At 54.0% G+C, this 26,764-nt stretch overlaps 2 protein-coding genes across 2 annotated transcripts in view; one reads left to right on the top strand and one right to left on the bottom strand.

The window, feature by feature from the left end:
- Positions 1 to 26,764, top strand: part of LOC135306203 (zinc finger protein 850-like) — a 375,138-nt gene that overhangs the window by 47,682 nt on the left and 300,692 nt on the right. Inside the window, 1 exon segment of the mRNA XM_064429797.1 lies at positions 21,092 to 21,679. Coding sequence (XP_064285867.1) covers positions 21,092 to 21,679 — 588 coding nt within the window.
- LOC135305612 (zinc finger protein 664-like) lies at positions 5,410 to 7,605 on the bottom strand. Its single transcript, XM_064429348.1, has 3 exons — positions 7,040 to 7,605; positions 6,818 to 6,896; positions 5,410 to 6,633 (listed from the first exon to the last, which is right to left on the bottom strand). Exons 1-3 carry the CDS (start codon positions 7,409 to 7,411, stop codon positions 5,963 to 5,965), a joined length of 1,122 nt encoding a protein of 373 aa, XP_064285418.1. The 5' UTR covers positions 7,412 to 7,605; the 3' UTR covers positions 5,410 to 5,962.

Genomic DNA, 26,764 nt, shown 5'->3' with positions numbered 1-26,764 from the left:
CAAGACTCAACAAACAACCAAAACATAAAAAAAAATATCCTCGAGGTCCTGACCTCTGAGGTTCGCCTGATCTCCTTTGTCAGGACTTAGAGAGACCTCGGCCTCCGTTGCCAAGGCTCAAACAGTCAAACCTCGAAACCCTGGCTTCTGAGGGGGTGCCTGACCTCCTTTGTCAGGGCCAAACTGCCTGATATCCTCAATCCTAACTTCCTTCGTTAGGACCTGTATCAGGGCCTTTGGGGTGCGTGCCACTCACACAGCTATTTCCTCCGCACGCCCGGAGGGGGATCCTCTTTACCCCTTTGGAGGCGCCTCAATCACCAGTTCCACTCGCTTCCCCCTGTTCCCGGCCGGCCCCCTCGCGGGGGTGCGGAACCGCGGTACTGAGGGGTCCTCACTCGCTTCGAGGGGCCGAGCTGCCGGCTCTCGTCTCACTCACACACACTCGCTCGCCTCCCTCTCCTGCCGCCGGATATTCTCACCTATCCGACGCTGCTCCGTGTCACTGTCCCAAGCCGATCTTCTCTGGTCCTGATAGCCAGCTGTCCTGCAGGTCCAGGGTGGGCGGCCGTCCCAGTCCTGGTGTCCTCTTCAGGCGTGGCTATCCCGGACGAGCTCCCAAGCTGAAATAAATGGGCAGGAGATCTTTCTCCTTTTTAATGCCTTTATTAAGAAGAATCAGCTCAGGTGGGAAGAAATCGACGGGCTGCGCCCTCGCCGCCGCTGCTCCCAGGCGTGGCACGAAGCAGGAGGATGATGCAGTTTTGTCCGCTGGTCTGCAGACAGAACTGGGGACTCTGTCCTCACGCGAGAGTCGTTGAGTCCTTGGTTTGTTGGTTTAGAAACCCGGGGGGTCTCTTTCATCAGTTTCTTTTCAGGTTAGGATGAGAAATAAAAAGATTCAAGCAGGTACGGGACAATGCTCCCATCCTTAGACGTCACTTTAAGTCACTTATTGGCTCGTGATTTTAGGGGTTTTTCTTATAAAAACTGTAAAACTGTAAAAACCCAGGGTGCACTGCATTTGTCATTTGCATGTTGTTTCTGGTGTCACTGCCCATCTCTTTACCCTGGAGGGTTTCCCTTGGTATCTCCTTGGCATACAGCTAGCATCAGGGAAACAATCAGTTAATCACCCGCCATCAACGAGTGATTAAGGGCTTTTCTTGGCAGGGAACCTAAAGGAGTCTGACTCGGTCTGGCTTGGTTTTTTTAACTCTGAAACTTAAAAAAAATACAACTATCTATTCATAACAGGGAATACCTGGGGGGCGCTTGGGGAGCTCCAACTGGGCTCTTTAGGGCGCGGGGCACGGCACGAGTTTTAGGTGCAGGGCTGTGCTATGAGGAGCTCTGGGGCCGCGGGGGATGAGAGGAGATGAATTCCCAGAAGTGGCTGTACCGGGCATCTGTGGGGCTGGGAGCACTCAGGGGATCCGGGGACTCTTTTGAGGGGTCCCGAATGGGCTCTGAGGGGCACTGAAGGATCCTGGAGTGTCTGGGGACACTTAAGAAACAGATGGGGGCGGATACTGGGGTGGGGTCTGGGGAGCGCGGGGCATGACGGGCGTTGTAGTCCCAGCTCCAGTGGGGCGCTATCGGGCCGCATGGCATGGCGGGAGTTGTATGGAAAATAGAAAATATGGCACTGACACCAGGCACCGCCTTCGACAGTCCCAGACCGGCGCTGATTTGCAGCAGGTTTTGATGGGCGGGAGCCTCGGCAAATGGGAGGCGGTGGAGGCGGGAACAGCCCATTCACCCTCTCCAGTCCCTCCCAGTACAGCCCAGTTTATTCCCAGTACAGCGCCTGTGCCCCTTCAGTACCTCCCAATACCCATGAGTACATTCCCAGTCCTTCCCAGTTCCCCCCTGTGCCATGCATAGTATGCTCTAGTGTCCCCCAGTCCTTCCCACAATGTTCCCAGTATCCCCAGTTTTCTCTAGTATCCCCCAGTACCACTCCCAGTATGTCCCAGTGTGTACCCTTGCAGTCCACCTCATTCTGCCCAGATTGCCCCTCAGCATTCCCTGTGCTCCCAGGTTGTCCCAGTCCTCCCCAATGTCACTCCCAGGATGTCCCAGTGTCTCCCACAGTGTTCCAGGGCTCCCCAGTATGTCCCAGTCCTCCCCAGTGTTTCCAAGCACAGTTTAATTTCTCAGGGTTGCCGTGGCAGCCAAACCCAGCAGTGGGGTCAGGGCAGTGTCCATGGCCACAGCCCCTTGCAGTGGCCCAGTGCAGCTTGGGCTGATGATCCACCCTCACAGCTGGCCCAGAGCAGCTCTGCAGTGGTTTTGGTGGCACCTTGGGCTGGCACACACCTGAGGAGTGTGTCTGTTTTCAGTGGGGAAACTCAGGAGTTTGAGATAGCTTCAAAAATTACAAAAAGGGAAAACCCCTCTTAGGCTGAGTGCAGCCAGCTCTCCAAGCCCAGCAGGTCCCAGGTGAGTGAGGTAAGACAGGATGCGGCTGGGGAATGTGGAGCAAGGCTGTCCACACTGGGTCAGAGCTCAAGGCACAGCTTCTCTGAGCAGGCCAGAGCGCCTGAGGAGAGACCCTGGGTCAATATCAATCACAGAATGCTGCAAATGCCTCTGCTCTGAAGAGAAATGTAATAAAATAAACCCTTTAAAATAGGCATGTGTATGTCTTACAAGCTCTTTGCAATCTTTCTCCATCACTAACTAGGAAAACTTTAATGACTCTCTCAGGGCTTTGGTGTTGTTTACCTCAGACTCAGTCCCTCAGAGAGTGTTCAAAGAACTTCTCAAAAACTCAAACGTAAATTTAAACTCCAAAGTTTCTTGAAGTTTTAATGGGTCTCACTGAGGGACATGACTGAGAAAGTGTCCCCAGGTCCCAGTTAGAGCAGAACACTGGAGGCAGTGATGACAGGTGGGGACAAGCAAGGCAAAGGTGTCTCTGGTGCTGAGTAAACCTGGATGTGTTTCAGGAATGCAAAGGGCCAAGGCCTGAGCCCCAGCCCCTGACAAGGCAGATCCTGTCCCTCCCTCCTTGCTCAGGGCTCTTCCCGGGATGAGCACTGGCATGTGGGGATGTGCAATGCCAAGGGCAGCACCATGGGACGGCCCCTGCCAGGCTGCTGAGCAGGGACAAGGAGGCAATAAGGCCCCAGGCCTGCAAGGGTCACTTGTCTCCTGCTCCTGGCTCAGGCCCAGGGCCAGCAGCCATGGCCAAAGTGCTGCCCAAGTTGGCTCTGTCAGGGCCTTGCAGCTGCTGCCCATCCCTGTGCCCTGTGCAGCCCAGGCTGTCCTACGGTGTTCCTGCCCTGCGCCTCTGTCCCTGCAGGCTGTTGTCATCCCCCGGCTGCCCCACCTGGCTGGCCCCTTCCTTTGCTGACAGCTCTGCCTCCTGCCTGCCTCTGCCTGCCCACACAAAGCCTTGGGCTACTCCAGGCTTCTCCTGGGGGATGTGTTGCACCACAGCCCTGCCCTGGCAGGGAAATGCTTTTCTCCTGGTGTCCAGTCTGGGCCTCCCCAGCTGCCCTTGGTGCCTCTCTCTGTTTTATACAATGAAGAAAAACTCCAGCCTCCCTGAAACCACCCTTCAATCCCTCCTAGGCTACTCCTGTTCTGTCCTCAGTCTCCACACCACTGAGCTCAGAACCATCAGACTCTACCTGCTGGTTATGTGATGAGGCCTCCAAACCCCATCTTGGGAGATTTCTGGGTCCTCTCCAAGGTCTGTGAAAATGGAAAATAGTGATCAAAAGTATTTTCTCCCAAATCATGCAGTGGCAGAAGAAGGGTCAGTATCTCTGCACTGAATGCGGGTGGATTTACATTTGTTAAAGAGAGGAAATATTTTACAATGATGAGAGTGGCACAAAACTGCAACTGTTTTTCCAGAGAATTGGATGCCCCACCACAGGAATTGTCCAAGAGCAGGAACTTTGTGCAGACTGACATAGTGAAACCCTGTCCCCTCCCCAAGGACAGAATACCTGTTGTGTGGGTTCTCTGATGTGCTGGGTGCCCTCACAATGCTTCTGGCCAGAATGTCTGCTGAGGACATCCAGGCTGCTGCAGGGGCAGTGACCTCACAGCCATCACCATGGCAGCCCTGTCCCCTTGGCCTGGCTCTCCCTTTTCCTCTGCCCCTGCCTTGTCTCTGCTGGCATGAAGAGTTTTGTCATTCATATCTTGTCCCCAAGGTGCGGGGGCCAATGGCTTCCCAGGCAGGCTCAGGCTGGCATTGTTGGGGTGTCCTGTGCAGGGCCAGCAGTTGGACTCCAGGATCCTGCTGGGTCCCTCCCAGCTCATCCAATTCTGTGGATCTGGGGCTACAGGGGGCCGGTGATGGTTGCCATGGAAACTGACCATAGGAAGGGGGCTGGTGATGGTTGCCCACTAAGGATTAGATTTGTCACAGGCCCTCAGAGGGGTTCCATGGGGACTTTCCAAGACTCTCCAAACTGTTCAAGAGCTGGAATGTCACTGGCAGAGACAGGGTCTCCATGGACACCTCCCAGGGGTTTCTGGGGATGGTAAAGAGGTTTTAAAAGGGGATGGGGTCTCCTTCTGATGAAGGCAAAGTCTTCCTCAATTTGACCTCTTTATATATGACTTGTTGGCAGGCATTCCAACTCCATGGTCATAGCTCAAATTTCAGGTTCGAGGTGCAGGCCATAGTCGTCTCCTTTTCAACAATTCAATCCACATCCCATCCTGCTGCTTTAAACACAGTAAAGACAAGCAGGTGATTTCTGACAGGCAGATATATTGCCCTGGTCTTAACTACTTTATCTGCTAATAATTGACTATCCCTTATTATTTCTACTTCTCTTGCAATACTCTCCCCCCTAAATCTAAATCTAGGTAACTTTAGATTTTAACTCTTGCGACTTCTTTTAAACCCTTAATTCACCATCCCCAGCCGCCTGTTGCTATGCTCAGTCCCTTGGCAGCTCCATGCAGACCCCAGGCCAGGGGTGGTTGCCACGGACACCAGCTCAGGCCTGCAGCCAGAGCCCGTTGCCATGGCAACCATTGGCAGTCCCATCCCCAGGGTCATGGGATCCCAGATCCACAGAACTGGCTGAGCTGGGAGGGACCCATCAGGATCCTGGAGTCCAACTGCTGGCCCCGCACAGGACACCCCAACAATGCCAGCCTGGGCCTGGCAGCGCTGGCCAAATACTGCTGGAGCTCAGAGAGCCCTGGAGCTGGGAGCCTTCCCTGGGGAGCCTGGGCACTGCCCCAGCAGCCTCTGGGGAAAAACCTTTTCCTGAGATCCAACCTCAGCCTGCCGGGACTCAGCTGCAGCCGTTCCCTCCAGTGCTGTCCCTGGGCACCAGAGGGAAGAGGTTCCCACAGCCCCAGCCAGGGACCTGCTCCCAAGGCTGTTGCCATGGCCACCAGGGCTGGGACCAGCTGGGATGCTCGGTTTCCACGGGCCGGGGTTCAGAAATGGGATTCCCCAATTTCCTGCTCCTGCTAAAACCACGCTGCTGCTCGCTGCCATCCCGCCTTCCATGGAAATCACAAAAATCAAGGATCCCAGGCAGGGATAAGAACAATTTACTGGGAACAGCAATAAGATAAAGAACAAACAAGAACAGAAACAATACTGGTAACAGAAGGGAAAAGAAAAACTATTTACAGGGAAAACCAAAACACAACTCACTGGATCATCCTGGCCACATATTTCCTCCGGCCTGGGAAGGACACCCTTCTCCTCGGGGAGAGAGAGACCCTTTCCTGCCGCTGACAATGACCTGAGGAGAGAATTAATGCAATGACACAGCCCTAGCCAGACCCCCATGTTCTTCAATCCCGCATCAGGTCATTGGCAGGGGTAGGAAAAGGGACAGGTGTCTTCCCAGTATGGATTACAATGAACATGGATCACACGTCTCTTCCCAACATGGGTACTCCAATTGGGTATGAAGCCGGAGCCAGGCACGAAGCTCTCCCCTCAGGGACATTTGCAGGGCTTGCCTTACCGGTGCTTCCGTAGGTGTCTGTTCAAGTCAGAGCTCTGGGTGAAACTCTTCCCACACTGGGGACACTCGTAGGGCCTCTCCCCACTGTGGATGCGCCGGTGCCTGACGAGATGGGAGATGTACTTGAAGCCCTTCCCGCAGTCGGGGCAGCAGAAGGGCCTCTCATCTGTGTGAATCCGCTCATGTATGAGGAGACTGGAGCTGGTGTGAAACCTCTTCCAACACTGGGCACACTCGTAGGGCCTCTCCCCAGTGTGGATGCGTTGGTGGGTGATGAGTTCTGAGCTGCACCTCAAGCCCTTCCCACACTCCCCACACTCATAGGCCCATTCCCCGGTGTGGATCATCTGGTGGCGGATCAGGGTGCTGCTCTGCCTGAAGCTCTTCCCACACTCCAAGCACTTGTAGGGCTTCTCCCCATCATGAGGCTGCTCCTGCATCACCAGCTCTGAGCTCTGGCTGAAGCTCTGTCCACCTTCTTGGCACAGGGTGGGGCTTTCCTCCTCAGAGCACACTGGGCTGGGTTTGCAGCCCCTTCTCCTGTGGGATCTCTGGAGCTTTCCCTCTCTGTTGGATTCCTGGGCCGTCGAGCTGCTCAGAACAGCCTCTTCCATAAGGTTCTTCTTTGGGGATTTGTCCTCCCTGCTCTCCATCCTCAGCTCCTTGTCTGGGGGAGGAAGGACAAGGAGAGGATGGGATTTGCCTCCCTGCCAGAGGGAAGGGCAGGAGATCCCCCAGTCCATTCCTGGCAGGACTATGTCAGAAGTGGGGTTGTCCTGCAGCCAGGGGAATTGCTGGGCTGGGAGATGGAGCAGATGAGAAAGGGAAAGGGGCACTGACTTCCTCCTCACCTGCCTGCGTGTCCCGGGGCTTCTTCCTCTTCCTCACAGCCTCCTCCTCCATCCGGCCAGGGTTTGGGAATGAGAAATCCTGGTTGGGGAGAAACATAATGTATGAGCACATTGGGTTAGGGGGTTCCTCCTGCCCAAGTCTATCTCTGGTGTTGCGGAACATCCACAACGAGCCCCGGTGAGCAACCTGCACTCCCAGAGCCCGGAGCACGCTTGCTTAACCTGCTGATGGACGAGGCCAGAGACGAGTCTGTGCGCACAGCTCCAAACACAGTTTATTGCAATGCAGAGGATCCAGGGACAGAGACAAAATGGGGCTGAGGACACAGGGTTTGATAAGAGGGGAAGGGGCGGGTCTGAGGGCCAAGGGCCAATGGGAACTGAGCACAGGTGGTGCAGAGGAGGGGCAGCCAACTGGGGAACCAATGAGGTAACAGGGGCGGAGCATTGCAGTAAACCGGGACCAATGGGGGACAAGAGATGGGAGAACATCCTAGGGGAGTACATATAAGGAAAAAAGGGCAGCTGGACTGGGTGATACCAATGAAGCTTGCTGCATTCATGTGAGCCTGAAAATGCTGATGGTGAGAGCATTGTCCTCAGAGGGGTGTCTCTCTCTGACCCTGGTCACCTTTGCCCTGAGGTATTACAGTTACAGTGTTGGGCCCCTGCGCCTGCAAACTCTAGAACTCACTGGGAATCTGGTGCCTGTGTAAACCCCAAAACACTGAGATTCAGTCCCCCAAAATGCACAAATGACCAAGATTCAGCAAAAACACCCAACCTTGGTTTCTCCTCTCTGGTCTTTTCCACTTTGGGCTCCTGGAGGCCACTCCCCTGTCGGGGTTGCTGCGGGTCAGGTTTGTATTGGTGTTCCCCTTCTCTGGGCTGCTGGGGCTCCTGGCAATCCCGCAGGTTCCCTTTCTCTGGGCTCACCACTTTGGCATCAGAGGCGTCCCAGGGGTCAGCACTGTCCGGGGTCCCTGTTTCAGGGTCCTGGGGTATCCATGGCTCCCCCCTGTCCATGCTGCCAACATGTCCAGGCTCCTGGAGCACCCCCAGCTCTCGCATTGCCCGTTTCTGCTCCCCCCAGTGCCAGTTTCCCTGCCAGCCCTGCCGGTCCCGGGCGATCCCCAGGTGGCTCTGGGCTGACAGTGCAGCCCCTGGGCCGGGCAGAGCCAGCCCCAGCACGGGGGGACCCTGCATCCTCCGCTGCCTCGGCAGCCGCGCCCAGCGCCGGGCACAGAGCTCGGGCAGCCCCCGCCGCCCCCTGCCCAGGGAGCCCCGGGACCCCCGCAGCCGGGGCTGGCTCTGAGCGAGGCGGCCCCGAGCCCGGCTGCGTGGCCAGGGGGGCACGGCGAGCCCGGGGCCTCTGTGCCAGCGCTTCCCCCGCTCTCCCTCAGCCTTTGCCCGGCCCGGCCCCCGAGCACAGAGCTCTGCCCGGGGCTCCCGGCCCGAGGGGCGGCTCCGGGCCCGCCCGGCCGCTCCCGGCTCCCACAGCCCGCCCGGGGCCGCCAACAAAACATCCCAGCAACAAACCCACAAACCAACCCCTGCCACCCTGTCCTGCTGCGCCTTCCCAGGGACCCCAACCCCGCGGCAATGCCCCCGGTGCATCGGGACAAAAAGCTGCTCCAGCCCAGCCCCTCGGCAGCCCCAGCTGCGGCCTGTCCCTGGCACAGCGATCCCGGCAGCTGCCCAGCTGTCGCAGCTGTGGCTCTGGAGCAGGGAGGCTCTGCGGGACCCCCGGGCTGGGCCCCCTCCCAGCCCGTGCCCACCCCGCACCTTCAGCCCGGCCTCTCTCGCTGCTCCGGCTCCTGCACAGTCCCCGCTCTCCATTCCTTGGCCCCCTGGGCTGTCCTCTGGGGCTCCTACAGCACCCGGCAATGGAAAACAATCTATTTTGGTGCATTCCGGGTGAAGCCACAACTGAAACTTTGTTCCTTTGGCCTGGCTGCAGAGACCTCCAGGGCGTTTTCTGCACACAGTCCCAGCCCCCAGCGCTTGCTAAAGGCGCTCCCTGCAAATGTCACTGTGCCAGGGCCCTGTCCTTGCTGTCACCTGCTGGGGCTGGCCATGCACAGAGCTCCCGGACTTGCATTTCCAGCTGCTGTGCAGCCAAAGCTGAGGCACCTGCACCTGCCTGAATGCAAAAACTGGAATAGGTGCCTCTCTCTCCGGGGGAAATCTCCCCTCCTTTGCCGGCCCCTGGCAATGCTGCCATTCTCTGCTGCTGCTGTTGCTGCTGGGGCACTCGGGGCTCAGGCTGAGCAGCAAAGGTGACCCTGAGCCAGGAGCTTTCCTTGGCTGCAGCAAAGCCTCGGCACACAAAGCCCTTCTCGGCGCTGTGCCCTGAGCCAGGAGGGATTGTGCCAGTCGAGCTGACCCGAAATATCTTCTCCCAGGCAGTTTTAGGACACGCACCATGGAAAAGCCAGAGCCCACTCTCAGCTTTGCGCAGTCCTCCAGAAGAATCCTGTGTGTGAAGCAGCCTGGGAACAGGGTTTGGTGTCAGGGGAGGGGAGCTCAGAGCCCTTTTCTGCCCTGTGGGCTGAGGCTCTGCATTTCCAATGGCCCTGCAGCTGCAAAGGGGCCTTTTTGGCTCAGCTGAGAACAGTTCTGCTGAGAGCCTGTCCTAAACCTGCTTTTCCTGCAAATGTGTCCAAAGGAAGCCTCATTTTTTTGCCACCCCAGGTCTTGTGTGTGGGCAGGTGTGACTGCTGAAGGATGGAACAGCTCTCCTGGGGCTGAGTTCTCTTATTCTTGTTTTGTTTTTTTTTTTTTTTTTGTTTTTTTTTTTTTTGTTTGTTTTTTTTTGTGGTTTTTTTGTTTTTTTTTTTTTTTTTTTGTTTGTTTTGTTTTTGTTTTTTTTTTTCCTTTGGTTTTATTGTTTGTTTTGGTTTGTTTGTTTTTGTTGGCTTTTGGGTTTTGTTTTTGTTTTTTTTTATTGGTTTGGGATTTTTTGTTTGTTTGTTTATTTTGATGGTTTTGTTGTTTGGGTTTTCGTTTTTGTATAGTTTTATTTGTTTTTTTGTTGGCTTTCTGTAACTGCGTCTGACACTTGTCTGTGGCACTGTGCAGGTGGCCAGGGGGACCCTCCCCAAGCTGTGTGCAGAGGAATCCACATCAGCCCAGGCCGGGCTGGGCAGTGGCCGCTCAGTTCCATGGACTGGACGCGGCTCTGGACGCTTCCCTTGGAGCGTCTGCAGGGAGGGAACACTGGGGCTGTCACCGCTGGGGTGTCACAGACAGGGGAACGCTGGGGCTGTCACCGCTGGGGTGTCACACACAGGGGAACGCTGGGGCTGTCACCGCTGGGGTGTCACACACAGGGGAACGCTGGGGCTGTCACCGCTGGGGTGTCACAGACAGGGGAATGCTGGGGCTGCCCTGCTCCTGCCCTGTCCCCAACAGCTCTGCCAATGCCTGGAGGGGACACAAAGGCTGAGCCGAAGAGTGACAATTGCAGAAGGGGCTGAGCTGGCAGGGGCCCACTGGGATCACTGAGTCACAGAATCACAGAATTACTGGGTTGGAAGGGACCTTCAGGAACATTGAATCCAATCCATGCCCTAACACCACTTCAGGTAAACCCTGGCACCAAGTGCCACATCCAATCTTTTTTTTAAGAAACATTCAGGGGTGGTGACTCCACCACCTCCCAGGGAAAACCAATCCAATACTTTATTACCCTTTATCTAAAAAACTTTTTCCTAATATCCAACCTCTATTTCCCTTGGTGCAGCTTAAGACTGTATCCTCTGGTTCTGTCAGTTGTTGCCTAGAGAAGGAGACTGACTCCCACCTGACCCCCACCTGACTACCACTTGAGGAAGCTGTGGAGAGTGACAAGGTCACCTCTGCATCTCCTTTCCTCCAGGATAAACAACCCTAGCTCCCTCAGCCGCTCCTCACAGGATTTGTGTTCCAAGCCCCTCACCAGGCTTGTTGCCCTTCTCTGGACATGCTCCAGCCCCTCCATGTCCCTCCTAAACTGGGGGGCCCAGAACTGGACACAGCACTCGAGGTATGGTGCCAGAAGAGGGGAAGAATGCCAAGTACACCAATGTCAAGTACGGGGGAAGAATGACCTCCCTGCTCCTGCTGGCCACACCATTCCTGATCCAGGCCAGGAGCCATTGGCCTTCTTGCCCACCTGGGCACACTGCTGGCTCATGTTCAGCCGGCTGTCAAGCAGTACCCCCAGGTCCCTTTGTGCATGGCCACAGTCCAACCACACCATCTCCAGCCTACAACATTGCAGGGGGTTATTGTGGCCAAAATGCAGGACTTGGGATGTCAAGTTATTAAACTTCATCTTATTGGACTCTGCCCATTCATCCAACCATTCCAGGTCTGCCTGCAGAGCCCTCCTACCTTCCAACAGATGGACACACGCTCCCAGCTCAGTGTCATCTGCAGATTTACTAATGAAAGACTCAACCCCCTCATCCATGTGGTCAGTAAAAACAATGAACAGAGCTGGCCCCAGCACAGAGCCCTGAGGGACAGCACTGGTGCCTGGCTGCCAGCTGGATGCAGCAGCGCTCACCAGCACTCTCTGGGCCGGCCATGCAGCCAGTTCTGAACCCAGCACAGAGTGCTCCTGTCCCAGCCCTGGGCTCCAGCTTTTCCAGGAGTGAGCTGTGGGAGACAGTGCCAAAGGCCTTGCTGGAGTCCAAATAGACACATCCACAGCCTGTCCTGCATCCCCCAGGAGGGTCACCTGGTCATAAAAAGAGACCAGGTTGGTCAAACTCGACCTACCCCTCCTGAACCCCTGCTGGCTGGGTCTGATACCCTGGCCATGCTGTAAGTGCTGGGTGATGACACTCAGTATAAACTGTTCCATTTCCTTACTGGGTACTGAGGTCAGGCTGACTGGCCTGTAATTACCAGGATCCTCCTTCCCACCCTTGCTGTGAATGGGCGTCACATTGAGCAGCTTCCAGTCATCTGGAACCTCCCCAGTGAGCCAGGACTGCTGGTAAATGATGGAGGGTGGCTTGGCAAGCTCATCTGCCAGCTTCCTCATCACCCTGGGGTGGATCCCATCTGGTTCCATGGATTATGAACATCCAAGCAGCTCAGCAGTTCTCTGACTGCCTTCTCTTGGATAATGGGGGGACCATTCTGTTCCCTGGCACCATCTACCAACACAGGAGGACAGTTGTCCTGGGGACAAGCTGTCTTCCACCAAAGACTGAGGCAAAGACTGTGTTAAGCACTTCTGCCCTCTCCTCATCTGCAGTTGCTAAGTTCTCTCCCTCATCCAGTATAGAACAGAGGTTGGTCTTACCCTTCCTTTTCCCATTAATATACTTGTAAAAACATTTTTTATTATCCTTTACAGAAGTCGCCATTTTAAATTCATAATGAGCTTTGGCCTCCCTGATTTTTTTCCTATATGCTCTAGAAGCCCTCTTATATATTTCCTGAGAGACCTGACCCTCCTTCCAAAGATGATTCATCCTCTTTTTATTCTTAAGGTCCTCCAAAACCTCTCTCCCCATCCCGGCTGGGCGATTGCCTCGTCGCCTCATCTTTCAGCACACAGTGACAGTCTGTTCCTGTGCCCTCAAGGTCTCTGTTTTGAAGCATATCCACCTTTTCTGAACCCCCTTGCATTTAAGGGCTGCTTCCCAAGGAACTCTTTGAATAAGCCTCCTAAATAGGCCAAAGTCTGCTCTCTGAAAGTCTAGTATAAAAGTCTTGTTAATGTTCCTCCTGACTTCACCAAATATCAAGAATTTTATAATCTTGTGATCACCCTGCCCCAAGTGGCTTCCAACCACCACATCTCCCATCTCTATTTGCAAACAACAAGATCTAACACAGTACCTCCCCTGGTGGGCTCACTCACCAGATATGACAAAAAGTTGTCCTCCACACACTCTAAAAATTTCCTGGACTGCCTTTTTTCTTCTGTATTAAGTTCCCAGCAAATGTCGGGCAAATTGAAGTCAGCTACAAGAACAAGGGCTGATGATCCAGACACATTCTCTAGCTGCTTACAGAATGAGTTGTCCACCTCTTCTTCCAGGCTGGGTGGACGATAACAGGCTCCCAGTAGGATGTCAGCCTTGTTGGCCTTCCCCCTAATTCTCACCCACGGGCATTCAACTTCATCATTACTTTCAACATCCATAGCATCAAAGCCCTCCCTAATATAAAGGGCCACTCCTCCACCTCTTGTATTTTTTTTTATCTCTTCTGAACAGTTTCTAGCCATCCAGTGCAGCACTCCAGCCATGTGAGTCATCCCACCACATTTCCATTATGGCAATTACACCACAGCTCTGCTGCTGGGCCATGGCCTCCAGCTCTTCCTGTTTGTTACCCATGCTGCGTGCACTGGTATCCATGCCCCTCAGCTGGGCTGCTGATTTCACCCCTAATTCAGGCTCACTCAGCCATTGGGCCTGCTTCCAGACAGCCCAGCTGCATCCCCTTCCCCCTTCAGACCTAGTTTAAAGCTCTCTCAACAAGTTCTGCCAGTTCATAGCTAAAAACCTGCTGCTTCTTAACAGAGAGATGGAGCCCATCTGGTTGCAGCAGGCCAGGTACAGTAAAAGTTGCCCCATAATCAAAATTCTGCATTCAAAATTCAACATCAACTCTTAAGCCACTTGTTAATAATTTGAGCTCTTCTATTCCTTTCACTGCTCTTCTTAGCCTCCAAAGGGACTGAGGAAAAGACTACTTGTGCCTCTGTCCTATTAATCATCTGACCCAATGCCCCAAAGTCCCTTTTAATTGCCCTGACACTCCTCTTTTCAGTCTCATCACTGCCAGCCTGGAGTATCAGCAGTGGGCAATAATCAGAGAGCTGAATCAGCCCAGGCAGTCTCTCAGTGATATCCTGTACCCAGGCCCCAGGGAGGCAGCAGACCTCTCTGTGGGGTGGGTCCGGTTCATATATGGGCCCTCTGTTCCCCTCAGAAGGGAGTCACTCACCACGATTATACTTCTTTCCTTTTTGATGTTACAGGTGGTAATCCTTCTCAGACATGAATCATAATTTGGGAGGCTCACTGGGCAGATAATTTTCTTCTAAATCATGCGGTTGACTCTCTAGATCCAGGGGCTCATAGCTGTTCTGAAGTGGCACCTGGCTGGGGAGTGGGGGCCAGAAGGAATTTTTATTATTCCCTCCTCGAGTAGATATCCACTCCTACTCCCCTTCATCTGCCAGGTGTCCTTCTATTATCTGACAGTGAGAGGCATAAAAGAGAGTGGGAACCAAGGAGAGCATTGCTGTGCTGCCAGACCTCATGGAACCAAGGATCCACTGGGACACTGCAGGGCCTTGGGGGACCACGGCGCCATTGTGACACTGCGGGACCCAAGGATCCAAGGGACTTTGTGACACCAAGGGGTTCCATGGAAGCAAAGGGACATTGTGACTCCGGGAGGCCGCATGGAATCATGGAGACCATTGGCACACTCTGGGGCCTCAAGGAACTGTGGTGACACCAAGCTGGGTGTGAGTGTGGATCTGCTGGAGGGTAGGAGGGCTCTGCAGAGGGCCCTGGACAGGCTGGATCCAGGGGCCAAATCCAACAAGGTGAGGTTTAACGAGTCCCAGTGCCGGGTCCTGCACTTTGGCCACAACAACCCCTGCAGCGCTACAGGCTGGGGACAGAGTGGCTGGACAGCAGCCAGGCAGAAAGGGACCTGGGGGCACTGATGGACAGCAGGCTGGACATGAGGCAGCAGTGTGCCCAGGTGGCCAAGAAGGCCAATGGCTCCTGGCCTGGATCAGGAATACTGTGTCCAGTGGGAGCAGGGCAGTAATTCTTCTCCTGTGCTGGGCGCTGGTTGGGCAGCACCTCGAGTGCTGTGTCCAGTTCTGGGCCCCCCAATTTAGGAAGGACATGGAGCATGTCCAGAGAAGGGCAAGGAGGCTGATGAGGGGTCTGCAGCACAAGTCCTGTGAGAAGCAGGTGAGGGAACTCAGTTCGTTTATTATGGAGAAGAGGAAGCTCCGGGGAGACAAGGCAGTGTCAGGGCACAGGTTGGACTTGATGATGTCCAAGGTCTTTTCCAACCTTGCTGATTCTGTGATTCTCTGAAACCACCCTTGCAGCAGTTGCAGGATGAGCCCTGGGCCTCCTCTTCAGAAGCTCCAGCAGCCCAGGTGCCTCACCTTCTCCTCCTAGGCCCAAAGCCCATCCTGTCAGTCCTGCAGAGCCTCTGCAGCTCCTCCTCATTGCCCAGAACAGGGAGCCCCACAGGCAGACACAGAAGCCCAGATGTGCCACCCTGGCCTGGGGTGCCTCTGGCAAGGGAGCAGCACCAGGCACTGCAGGAGCCTGCAGACAATTCCTGCAGCACTTGGAGGATGATCCTGCTCCCCAAGGGATGTTCCCATGGTGCCAAGTCAGGAACTGCAATGCGGAGTGGGGCCAGAGAGGAAAGGGCAAACAGGGATGGGCTGTTTGCAGGGGAGGGAACAGGGCTGGGCAACAGGAAGAAATTTGTAGAAGGAAAAGTAAAGGAAGCAAAGGTGAAGCCAAGGAAATGCCCAGTGCAGTTTGGGGATGGCTGTCAGGCAGCCCTGGCTCTGAGCAACAGCGTCTGCAGCGGGACAGGAAACTCCCAGCTGATGGGAACAAACTTTCTGGCTGACTGCAGAGGCCAGGACAAAGCTGACTGGTTTCCCTGGTGTCCCCCAGCCCTTGCTGGCCCCAGGGGCTGATGGCATTTGTGCTCCCTCAGGTTCATGTCCCCACAGCAGCAGCATGGGGGTGCTCCTGCCTGCTCTGTGCAATGCAAACAGGGGCTCCTGAGCCAGTGCTGCCGTGGCTGTGCCTGCAAGGATGGGGCACCTGTGTGAGCTGGGGGAGAGGCCAGGGCTGCAGAGGGGGTATGTTGTTGGCAGCTCCATGAGGATGCTCTGGGACTCTGCCCTGGGCTGTGCAGCGCCCTGGGGATGGATCAGCCCCTGCTCTGCTGCTCCTTCCCGTCTCCCCCAGGGCCCCTGCAGAGCCCCAGCCATGCTGTTTGCCCCCAGCCTGCCCACGGCCAGCCTGGGGCTGCTCACCCTGGGGCTGCTCACCCTGGGGCTTTTCTGTGCTGAGCATTGGCCTGGCCGTGTTCTTGAGAGAGCCTGGGCAAGGAGCCTGGAGCCCCCAGGGCCTGGCCTGAGGCGTCAGCGCTGCCCCAGCAGTGCCCATGGCCTGTCCCTGCTGCAGCCCCGGCACTGCCACCCCCAGGACTGTGCCCGGCCCCGAGAGCACTCAGGCCCTGCAGCAACACCAGGGCCACCAGGGCAGCGGGGCAGGGCCACGGCAGCAGCACTGCCAACACCAAGTGCTGCTGCTGCTGCTGGGCACAGCTGCTGTGCCAGCACTGATCTGCCCCAGCTCTGCACACAGACATTGCTGCTGCAGCTCCAGAGAAGGCAAGAATAGTGGGATCTCTGAAGAAAACTTTGCTGGGTGATCCTTTAGTTCCTTTAAAACCTTTGAGACTGCAGCCCCTCATTGTCACAGTCTGTGGCCACAGGGAAGGTGGAGAGAAACAAAGTCAGAGATGGCAGAAACAATCGTCTAGCTTTAGGAAGAATATTTAAAAAGGAAAACGACAGGGAAATCAAAGAACCAAAGCAAAAGAGCTATAAAAGATGACTTTTATTACAAGTGATTTGCCGAAAAACAAGCTCTGCACACTGACATTGCTGCTGCAGCTCCAGAGAAGGCAACCAAAGGGCATCTCTGCAGAAAACTCTGCTGGGAGATCCTTTAGTTTCTTTAAAGCCACTGAGAAGGCGGCTCGTCTTTGACAGAGTCTATGTCAATGCCACAGGGGAGATGGAGAGAAACAAAATGAGAAATGGCACAGACAATGACATTTCTTGTGGTCAATTCCATGTCTGCACTGCGTGGCTCCTCCCTCTGGGCAGAGCACCTCGCAGTGGGATGATGTAATTTTTATCAGTCATGCAGTGACACTCAACAGCCCATTAACAAAAGATATCTCCCCAAAGGGAGGACTGATTTGTTGAAGAGATAAAGAAAACTGCCCAATTAGCAGAAGATAACTGCCCTACCTCTGACAGATGGCAAATACAATACACACATTATCTCTCAATCCAGAACAACAGGAGTTCAAATTTTGGAATTTAACTTAACATTGCTCAAATCTGACAATAATGAAGCTTAACTTTGCTTAGTGTTATCAACCCGGAATTTGGATTAAATTAAACATTATAGAATAAAAAACTAATATCCTTAAAAGTTATACATATAACAAAATTTAACTTATTCTGATGCTATTCATGGAAATAAGGCACTGAAAAGTTGAACAATCCGCAATTGAAATAACAGTGTGATGGATTTACTGGGGAGATTCAAAGGACGTAATAAATGTGTCATGTTTTTACGTAATTTAGTTTTGAGATATGCCCATGGTAGCCACAAATTTTATGCAAGCATAAATTTAATAAGACCTTTTAAAGTGCAGTTTTACTGAAAGAAACAGCAATGTGGAATTCAGCAAATTGCCCGGCAAACCAGCAGCTTCTTGAAATCGTATTTAGTGTAATTCCAGATGGTCAATTTACCAGCATTTCTGTTAAAGAACCTCCGGCCAGTGCCGTGGTGGGGGGGCCTGGCGGAGCCACGCCGGGGGCTCGGGGGAACCGCGCCGGGAGCAGCCGAGCCACGCACCCCAAAGCGCCCGCGGTTCCCCCTCCTGTCCCAGAGCCTGTGAATGCGCCTCCGTGCCAGAGGGAAGGGGCAGGAGATCCACCCAGTACATTCCCAGGAGGACAGTATCAGCAGCAGTGGGGTTGTCCTGCAGCCAGGGGCCATGCTGGGCTGGGAGATGGAGCAGGAGAGAGGGGGAAAGGGGCACTGACTTCCTCCTCACCTGCCTGCGTGTCTCGGGCATCTTTCTCTTCCCTGCTGCTTTCTCCTCCATTGGGCCAAGGTTTGGGAATGGGAAATCCTGGTTTGGGGAAAAACAAGGGATGAGCACAGTGAGTCTGAAGGTCCTCTGCCCAAGTCCCTCTCTAGAAGTCACCTGGTGAAAACCTTCAAAAACCAAAAGTGAATAAAAAAAGCCACCAGGAGCATCTCATTTCCATTCTCATCCCTCTGGGATTCTGGTGGTCCCCTCTCTTATGGCTGCCAAGGATCCCATAGCTCCTGGGGATCCCCCCTCTCCAGGGTCCTGCTTAGGGATGCTGGGGGGTTTTGGGGTCCCAGGGTCCCTCTCTCCAGCCTCCCCCCAATCCAGTCACTTGGGGCTCTCTCCTCTCCCCACCGCTCTGTCCTGGTTTAGGGCAAATTTGGGAGAAATCCTCCAAAAGGGGTTTCCTCTAGAAAGCAAATTCAAGCAGCCTGTCCCCCAATCAGTTTGGGAAAAGATTTCCTTGGAGAAAAGTGGAAAAACTTGTTTATTTAACAGACAAAGCATTCATGAGCACAGCAAATGACGAATATTAAACAATAAAACCTCTTGCTGCTCCAAAAGAGATGACAAACTCAGAAAGTCCCTCTGTGGGCTGTAGCTCTGCTCACTCAGTCTCTTATCAGTCTCCTATCAGTTTCTCCAGCACTGGAAATGCCATGGACCAGGCTCGGGCCAATGGGCCACAGGTGGAGCTGCCAGGGCTCTTCTGGATGTTGAGAGCAGGTTTAAACAGCTCTAAAGTAAAAGAAAAACCACAGTCCAGGGCACTTATCTGCCTCAGAGAGCTAAAAACTAACTAAAACCAAAGGAGAGCCCTGTCCTGCAATCTGTCTGTCCAGCAGCTGGAATATGGAGGAGTGCAGTTTCTAAAAAAACCTGCTCACTTCCTGCCTTCCTTCGCTCTCAGAAGCTGCCTTAAAGGTGCAGAACTCATTTCTGGGCTAAACAGATGAAGAGGATATGAGCATGATCCCAGGTCCAGCCCTTCTGGGGGTTTGGGGGTGTCTCTGTCCCTCTGACCCCGATGATGTTTGGTTGGGGTCACATCAGGGCTGAGAGGGACAGAGACCCCCGAGCATCCCCTGGGCTGAGAGGGACAGAGACTGCCCTGAGCACCCCCTGGCACAGGGTGAGGGGGAGGGAGACCCCCCAGGCATTCCCTGGAGTGAGAATGATGGAGACCCCCTGAGGAATGGCCTGGGGTGACAGGGACAGGAACAGCCCCCACAAGCCCCTGCCAAGAATCACCCAGGGTAAGAGGCAAGAACAGAGCCCCCTCGAGCATCCTCTGGGCACTGGACAAAATAAACTTGGCAGAAATCAAACTTAACTCTGCATAAACCACTTTGATGAATATTTGATTTTCCCACAAGTCACATGTGATGAAAATGCAGACAAATCCCAAATATTAATAAATTGAAAATAGAAGCAATTGTGTGGCAATTCCAAGTTCCATCGGTTCCTGCACAGCTCCAGCTCAGCTGCTGGCAGGTTCCCATTAAAAAAAGTGGAAATTTGGCCCAATACAGATTATTAAAAGGAAGAGAAAGCACTGTGGGGCTTTGTCAAGGGTGACAGGGATGAAGAGAATAATGATTCTCACATTTGGCAAAGCCTCTAAGCCTGTGAATTTGGCATTTATTCAGGAATTTAGCTCCTTGAGCTGGGCTTCTTGTGGGACTTTTAGCAGCCTTGTGTTCCTCACCTTGGGGTCAATGAACCTTGTCAGCCTCTCTGGTATCATTTGCTCCCTTTCCTCCAGTGTTTTTAAGAAACTTTTCAAGGAAGGACAACAAAAGATTTTCTTTCCACTGGCCACCCAGCCACCAACAGCCTTTTTCCTCATCAGTTCTCCCAAATGTCACTCAGATGAAGCTGCGTCCGAGTTTCCAAGGGTTCCTCCAGAAAGAACCACAACCTCTTCAGAGGAGGGAACCATGCTGTTGTCAAAGGCACTTGGGGAAAGACAACAGTGCCTAAACGCACTGTGCCAAAATAATGTTGCAATCTGGTTAAGAAATTTGTTAGAGAGATGCTTCTGCCCCAATAATGAGACGAAATCCAAAGTGGATTTTATTGAACAGTAAATGTGAGGTAAAGAGAAATGGAAAAAAGAGAAAAAGAAAGAAGAGCGGGTACGGCAAGGGAGTGACAGGGACAGAGACCTCCCCTGGCAGGGCAAGAATGCCATTGTCCCCTGTGTGTGAGGCCTTCCCAGGGTGGGGGTTTTACACCTGAGCCAGTTTGGGTAAGGGGGGTGGTGTTCACCCCCCCAGCAGGGATTACCCCACTGTTTCAGGCTGCAGTGTAAGATGTAACCAAATGTATGTTTTCCATCACCATCTTCATAAATTGTTATAAACAGGTGGGGCAGTGTTCTTTATCTCTTCCATCACTCAGCCCTGATAATGCACTCCAGGGGCTCTCTTCTGTGAATGGGCCATTGAGTGTCCCTGCAGGACTGGTAAAATGACATCATCCCATTGTGGGATGCTCCGCCCAGGGGGAGGAGCCAAGCATTCCTACCTGGATATAAGCTGAGGCTTCTGACACCAGGAGCACCTTGGCTACTGGATTCCCAGAGGACCAGAGCTCCATCACCACCACTGGACCTTCAGAGGAAGACCAGACCCTTCTCCAGGATCACTGCCTTGACAGAATCACGATCATCACTGCAACAGGACTGCAGCCACCATTTAATGGGACTGCTATCAGCACCCTGACCAACAGGGTGCCAGGTTATATCCTGACTCTGTCCGTTTAAGGCAGTGTTTCTGTATCATTGTCTTGATCTTAATTTTCTTCTTAAATTGTAATTCTGGCTTAGAATCTCCCCCTGGTTTGCCCTCAAACCTGTACGAAACTCAATGCACTCATCTCTTGTTTTCCTCCCAAAACAAAATTTTACATCCCAAACCCACTGCCAGATGGAGGAGAAGGCTTCAAGGAAGAGGAAGATGCCCCGAGACACTCAGGCAGGTGAGGAGGAAGTCAGTGCCCCTTTCCTTATCTCTCCTGCTCCATCTCCCAGCCCAGCACAGTACAAGTCTGCAGGACAGCCCCACTGCCAATGCCATCCTGCCAGGGATGCACTGGGAGGATTTCCTTCCCCTTCCCTCTGGCACAGAGGCAAATCCCATCCTCTCCTTGCCCTGTCTTCCTCAGACAAGCTGAGAATAGGGACCAGGGAGGACAAATCCCCATGGCAGAACCTCATGGAAGAGGCAGATTTGAGCGGCTCCATGGCACAGGAATCTAACAAGGAGGAAAATTCCCTGAGATCCTGCAGGAGGAGGAGCTTCAAACCCAGCCCAGTGTGCTCTGAGGAGGAAAGATCCACCCTGTGCCAGGAAGGTGGACAGAGCTTCAGCCAGGGCTTGGAGATGGTGGTCCATGAGCAGCTTCCTGATGGGGAGAAGCCCTACAAGTGCTTGGAGTGTGGGAAGAGCTTCAGGCAGAGCAGCACCCTGATCAGCCACCAGATGATCCACACTGGGGAATGGGCCTACGAGTGTGGGGAATGTGGGAAGGGCTTCAGCTGCAGCTCAAAACTTGTCAGGCATCAACGCATCCACACTGGGGAGAGGCCCTACGAGTGTCCTGAGTGCCAGAAGAGGTTTCACACCAGCTCAAATCTCCTCTGCCACCAGCGGATTCACACAGATGAGAGGCCCTTCCACTGTTCTGACTGTGGGAAGAGCTTCAAGTACAACTCCTACCTCATGAAGCACCAGCGCATCCACACTGGGGAGAGGCCCTACGAGTGTCCCCAGTGTGGGAAGAGGTTTCACATGAGCTCCAATCTCCTCCAGCACCAGCGGATTCACACAGATGAGAGGCCCTTCCGCTGCTCTGACTGCGGGAAGGGCTTCAACCGCAACTCCCACCTCGTCACCCACCGGCATATCCACACTGGGGAGAGGCCCTACGAGTGTCCCCAGTGTGGGAAGAGCTTCAGACAGAGCTCTCATTTGAGCAGACACCAACACAGTCACCAGTAAGGGAAGACATGCAAATGCTGCAACTGCAGGAAGAGCTTTGTGCACTGCTCCAACTTCATCCCCCACGGGAGAACCACGTTTGGAAGAGCCCTGGTGATACATGTTCACTGTGATCCATGCTGGGAAGACACCTGTTCGTTTTCCTTCCCCTGCCAATGACATGATGTGACACTGAAGAACATGAGGGTCTGGCCAGGGCTGTGTCATTACATCTACTCCGACTCAGGTCATTGCCAGGGGCAGGAAAGGGACTCTCTCTCTCTATCTCCCCCTGAGGAGAAGGGTGTCCTTTCCAGGCAGGAGGAAATTATGGCCAGGAAGATGCAGTCAGTTGTGTTGTAGTTTTCCCTTTTTTATAACCCTTCTGTTGTCAATATTGTTTCTCTTACTGTTTGTTCTTTATCTCGTTGCTGTTCCAAATAAATTGTTCTTATCCCAGCCCAGGATCTTTGGCCTTTGTGCTTTCCATGGGAGGTGGGAGGGCAGCGAGCGGCAGTGCGGTTTTACTGGGAGCAGGACATTGGGGAATCCCATTCCTAAACCCCAGCCTGTGGAAACCGAGCATCCCAGCTGGTCCCAGCCCTGGTGGCCATGGCAACAGCCTTGGGAGCAGGTCCCTGGCTGGGGCTGTGGGAACCTCTTCCCTCTGGTGCCCAGGGACAGGACTGGAGGGAACGGCTGCAGCTGAGTCGGGGCAGGCTCAGCTTGGATCTCAGGAAAAGGTTTTTGCCCAGAGGCTGCTGGGGCAGTGCCCAGGCTCCCCAGGGAAGGCTCCCAGCTCCAGGGCTCTCTGAGCTCCAGCAGCGTTTGGACAGCGCTGCCAGGCCCAGGCTGGCATTGTTGGGGTGTCCTGTGCAGGGCCAGCAGTTGGACTCCAGGATCCTGATGGGTCTCTCCCAGCTCAGCCAATTCTGTGGATCTGGGATCCCATGACCCTGGGGATGGGGCTGCCAATGATTGCCATGGCAACGGGCTCTGGCTGCAGGCCTGAGCTGGTTTCCATGGCAACCACCCCTGGCCTGGGGTCTGCATGGAGCTGCCAAGGGACTGAGCATGGCAACAGGGTCCTGGTGATGGTTGCCATGGAAACTGACCATAGCAACAGGGGGCTGGGGGTGGTTGCCTACTAAGGATCAGATTTGTCACAGGCCCTCAGAGGGGTTCCATGGGGACTTTCCAAGAGTCTCCAGGCTGTTCAAGAGCTGGAATGTCACAGGCAGAGACAGGGGCTCCATGGACACCTCCCAGGGGTTTCTGGGGATGGTAAAGAGCCCTGTGGTCAGAGGCAGTCACAGCCATTCCATGGTGACATCCCAGGGCACCTTGGGCTGCAAAGGCACCGATTTGTCACAGGCGCTCACGGGGGCTCCACGGTGACATCGCAGGAGTCCCCAGGTTGCCAAAGAGCCGGGATGTCCCAGACACTCACAGGGGTTCCTGTCATGGGCACAGCAGGAGCTTCAGGCAAAGTTTATTGGAGAAGCTCCTGTTAGGTCACGAGTTGCAGAAAGGATCCCAAATAGCCCCCAGAGATCCCCAAATGTCACTGTGGAGTCAGAGATGACACAGACTCAGGTCAGAAGGCTGAGAGCTAAAAGCCCCCGGTTTATTCAATCCTCTTCTTTTATACCTTGGTTTGCTACAAGTGGACCTCATTGGTCATTTAATCAACACATTTTACATGATTGGCTAATGAAGAAAACACCTTCCATTAAACAACTTTTTGGAAAAAAACCAACTTATTCCAAACACCACCTGTGGATAGTTTCCAATTCTTTCTCTCCAGCTCCCTAAAAGTTTCCAGACCAATTCATGGGAAAGCTTATCTTACTTTCTCTGTCTCTGACCACACTGTCATATCCACATCCAAATACTCCCAAGAACCTCCAGGCTTTCTAAACTTCTTCCATGAGAGGAACTGTGGAGCAGCTGGTTCCAATTGCACCCCAGAATTTTCAAGCATTCCTGTGTAAAGAATTATAAAGGTGGAATTAACCTTTATAGAATTTGGTCCACAGGATTAAAGATGGGATACCATATATAAATATTTATATAAAATCTATTATGGTAATGATTAGACAAAATTTTCTTAATGAGAAATATTTACACCAAGATATAAGTGCTGTAACATATTATATAAAGCTCTAGGAAGTGATTTCAAAGCAACTGTGCTAAAGCAAAATCAGTTTTTAAGCAGAGATTTGTGTCACTCCCCCAGACCAATGACCATGGGCAAATCCCTTTGGCTCAGCCTGGAGCAGTGACCTTGAGGGGCGTCCCCACTGCAGGGAGGAATCTCCACAACTCCCAAAAAGGGAAATGTCAGGAGACGCTGCTGTTAAAATTTGGGACAGGGCTTTTGTAGTCAGATGTGCCCAGGCTGGGCCAGCTCAGCAGCTCTGCAGAAGCTCTCAGTGCTGTCCCTTGGTTGTTCCTTTCTCTGTGAATTATTCCATCCCTGCCACAGTTTCCTCTCCCTCTCAGGACGTCAATTTTGGGATGGAAAAATCTGGTTTCACCCGAAAAGCAGCGTGACCCCCTCATTCATTTCCCACTGGGGCTTTGCCAACAGGGCCTTGCTGGAGTTGTTGGAGCCCATTTCATGCAGAGCCTCCTCCTCCAGCAGGAACTGCCTTTCCTGTGCCAGGAGCAGGGCAGGTCCCGCTGCAGGAAAAGCCCCAGGCCAGCCCCAGCACAGGGAAGGGCTCGGGCACAAGAGCAGAGTGCCGTGCTGGGAGCTGTGCCAGGCAGAGCCTGAGGCACCAAAGGCACCTTGGCAGCAGCAGCTGCTTGCAGGGCATGGCCAGAAGCCTCCCTTGGCAGCCCGGCCTGGTGGCCAGCACTGCAGAGCTGCTGCCTCAGGGCTCATTTCTGCCTGGGCTCTGAAAAGCCACTTCTGCTCCAGGAGCCTGCCTGGGAAGCCATTGGCCCCAGCACCTTGGGCACAAGATATGAATGACAAAACTCTTCATGCCAGCAGAGACAAGGCAGGGGCAGAGGAAAGGGGAGAGCCAGGCCCAGGGCACAGGGCTGCCATGGTGATGGCTGTGAGGTCACTGCCCCTGCAGCAGCCTGGCTGCCCTCAGCAGACATTCTGGCCACAAGCGTTGTGAGGGCACCCAGCACATCAGAGAACCCACACAACAGGAATTCTGTCCTTGGGGATGAATGGGTTTCACTGGGTCAGGCTGCACAAAGGTCCTGCTCTTGGATAATTCCTGAGATGGGGAATCCAACTGCGGAAGAACACAGTTGCAGTTTCGTGCACTCTCCTCATTGTAAAATATTTCCTCCTTCTAACAAATGTAAATCCACCCTCATTCAGTTCAGAGATATTGAGCCTTGTTCTGTCACTGCAAGATTTGGGAGAAAATAATTTTGACCACTGTTTTCATTTTCACAGACCTTGGAAAGGACCCAAAAACCTCTCAAGATGAGGTTTGGAGGCCTCATCCCATAACCAGCAGTGAGAGGCGGCAGACTCTGGGCTCAGTGGTGTGGAGACTGAGGACAGAATAAGAGTAGTCGGGGAGGGATTAAAGGGTGGTTTCACACATCTCTGAGTTTTTCTTTATTGTATAAAACAGCCAGAGAAAGAGATAATGGCACCAAGGGCAGCTTGGGAAGCCCAGACTGGACACCAGGAGAACGGAATTTCCCTGCCAGGGCAGGGCTGTGGTGCAACACATCCCCCAGAAGGAGCCTGGAGCAGCCCAAGGCTTTGTGTGGGCAGGCAGAGGCAGGCAGGAGGCAGAGCTGTCATCAAAGGAAGGGGCCAGCCAGGTGGGGCAGCCGGGGGATGACGACAGCCTGCAGGGACAGAGGCGCAGGGCAGGGACACCGTAGGACAGCCTGGGCTGCACAGGGCACAGGGATGGGCAGCAGCTGCAAGGCCCTGACAGAGCCAACTTGGGCAGCACTTTGGCCATGGCTGCTGGCCCTGGGCCTGAGCCAGGAGCAGGAGACAAGTGACCCTGGCAGGCCTGGGGCCTCATTGCCTCCTTGTCCCTGCTCAGCAGCCTGGCAGGGGCCGCCCCATGGTCCTGCCCTTGGCATTGCACATCCCCACATGCCAGAGCCCATCCCGGGAAGAGCCCTGAGCAATGAGGGAGGGACAGGATGTGCCTGGCCAGGGGCTGGGGCTCAGGCCTTGGCCCTTTGCATTCCTGAAACACATCCAGGTTTGCTCAGCACCAGAGACACCTTTGCCTTGTTTGTCCCCACCTGTCATCACTGCCTCCAGTGTTCTGCTCTGACTGGAACCTGGGGACACTTTCTCAGTCGTGTCCCTCAGTGGGACCCATTAAAACTTCAAGAAACTTTGGAGTTTAAATTTAACTTTGAGTTCTGGAGAAGTCTTTGGAAGGCTCTCTCAGGGACTGAGTCTGATGTAAACAACACCCAAGTCCCAAGAGGGTCATTAAAGTCTTTGTTCTGTGTCTGTGCTGCTGAGCTTTAAAGGAACAGCTCTTCCCAGGACCAGCTCCTCTCCCAGCCCAGCAGGGCTGAGGGCTCTGCCTGCAGGCTCTGAGGGGACAGGAGCCAGGCAGAGACAGGCTGAGGAAGTCATTGAGCTGAAACTTCACTTGGGGAAAGATCTTCACAGCCCTCCACATGGTGAGTCAGTGGATGCAGGGCAATGTCCCCTGGAGGGATCTCCTGAAGTGAGCACACCCTACAGCCTGGGGGATGTGCCAGGAGGACTCTCCCAATTTCTCTGTGGCAGGGGAGCAGGAGGAGGAGGATGTGCTGCAGAGCAGAGCTGCCCTGGGCACCATCAGAGGGACAGGGCAGGATGGCTCCTGCTGCCAGGGACGGCTGCAGGGGGTGAAGCTGGGGCTGCAGCCAGGGCTGCCAGGGCTGTCCTGCAGAGCAGGTCCTGCAGCCCTCAGGGCTCTTGGCCAGCCCAGGGGATGTGCCACCTGCCAGGGGCAGCTCTCAGCCTGCCTGGCAGCTCCTCATGGATGCTGCAGGAGAGCTGTGGGGGCAAGGAGTGACTCCTGCCAGGGCAGGTCCTGCTGCAGTG

This window comes from Passer domesticus, chromosome 8, assembly GCF_036417665.1.
Source record: "Passer domesticus isolate bPasDom1 chromosome 8, bPasDom1.hap1, whole genome shotgun sequence".
Lineage (NCBI taxonomy): Eukaryota > Metazoa > Chordata > Aves > Passeriformes > Passeridae > Passer > Passer domesticus.
The sequence above is the reverse complement of the archived record's forward strand: the minus strand, read 5'-3'. Positions and strand labels throughout refer to the sequence as shown.

Coding starts and splice junctions, on each gene's coding strand:
- LOC135305612 (XM_064429348.1), bottom strand. CDS start 7,411: ATGCTCTCACCATCAGCATTTTCAGGCTCACATGAATGCAGCAAGCTT. Junction 6,897..7,039: donor CTGGCCTCGTCCATCAGCAG/GTTAAGCAAGCG, acceptor CTCCCCAACCAG/GATTTCTCATTCCCAAACCC. Junction 6,634..6,817: donor GCCCCGGGACACGCAGGCAG/GTGAGGAGGAAG, acceptor TTCCTCCCCCAG/ACAAGGAGCTGAGGATGGAG.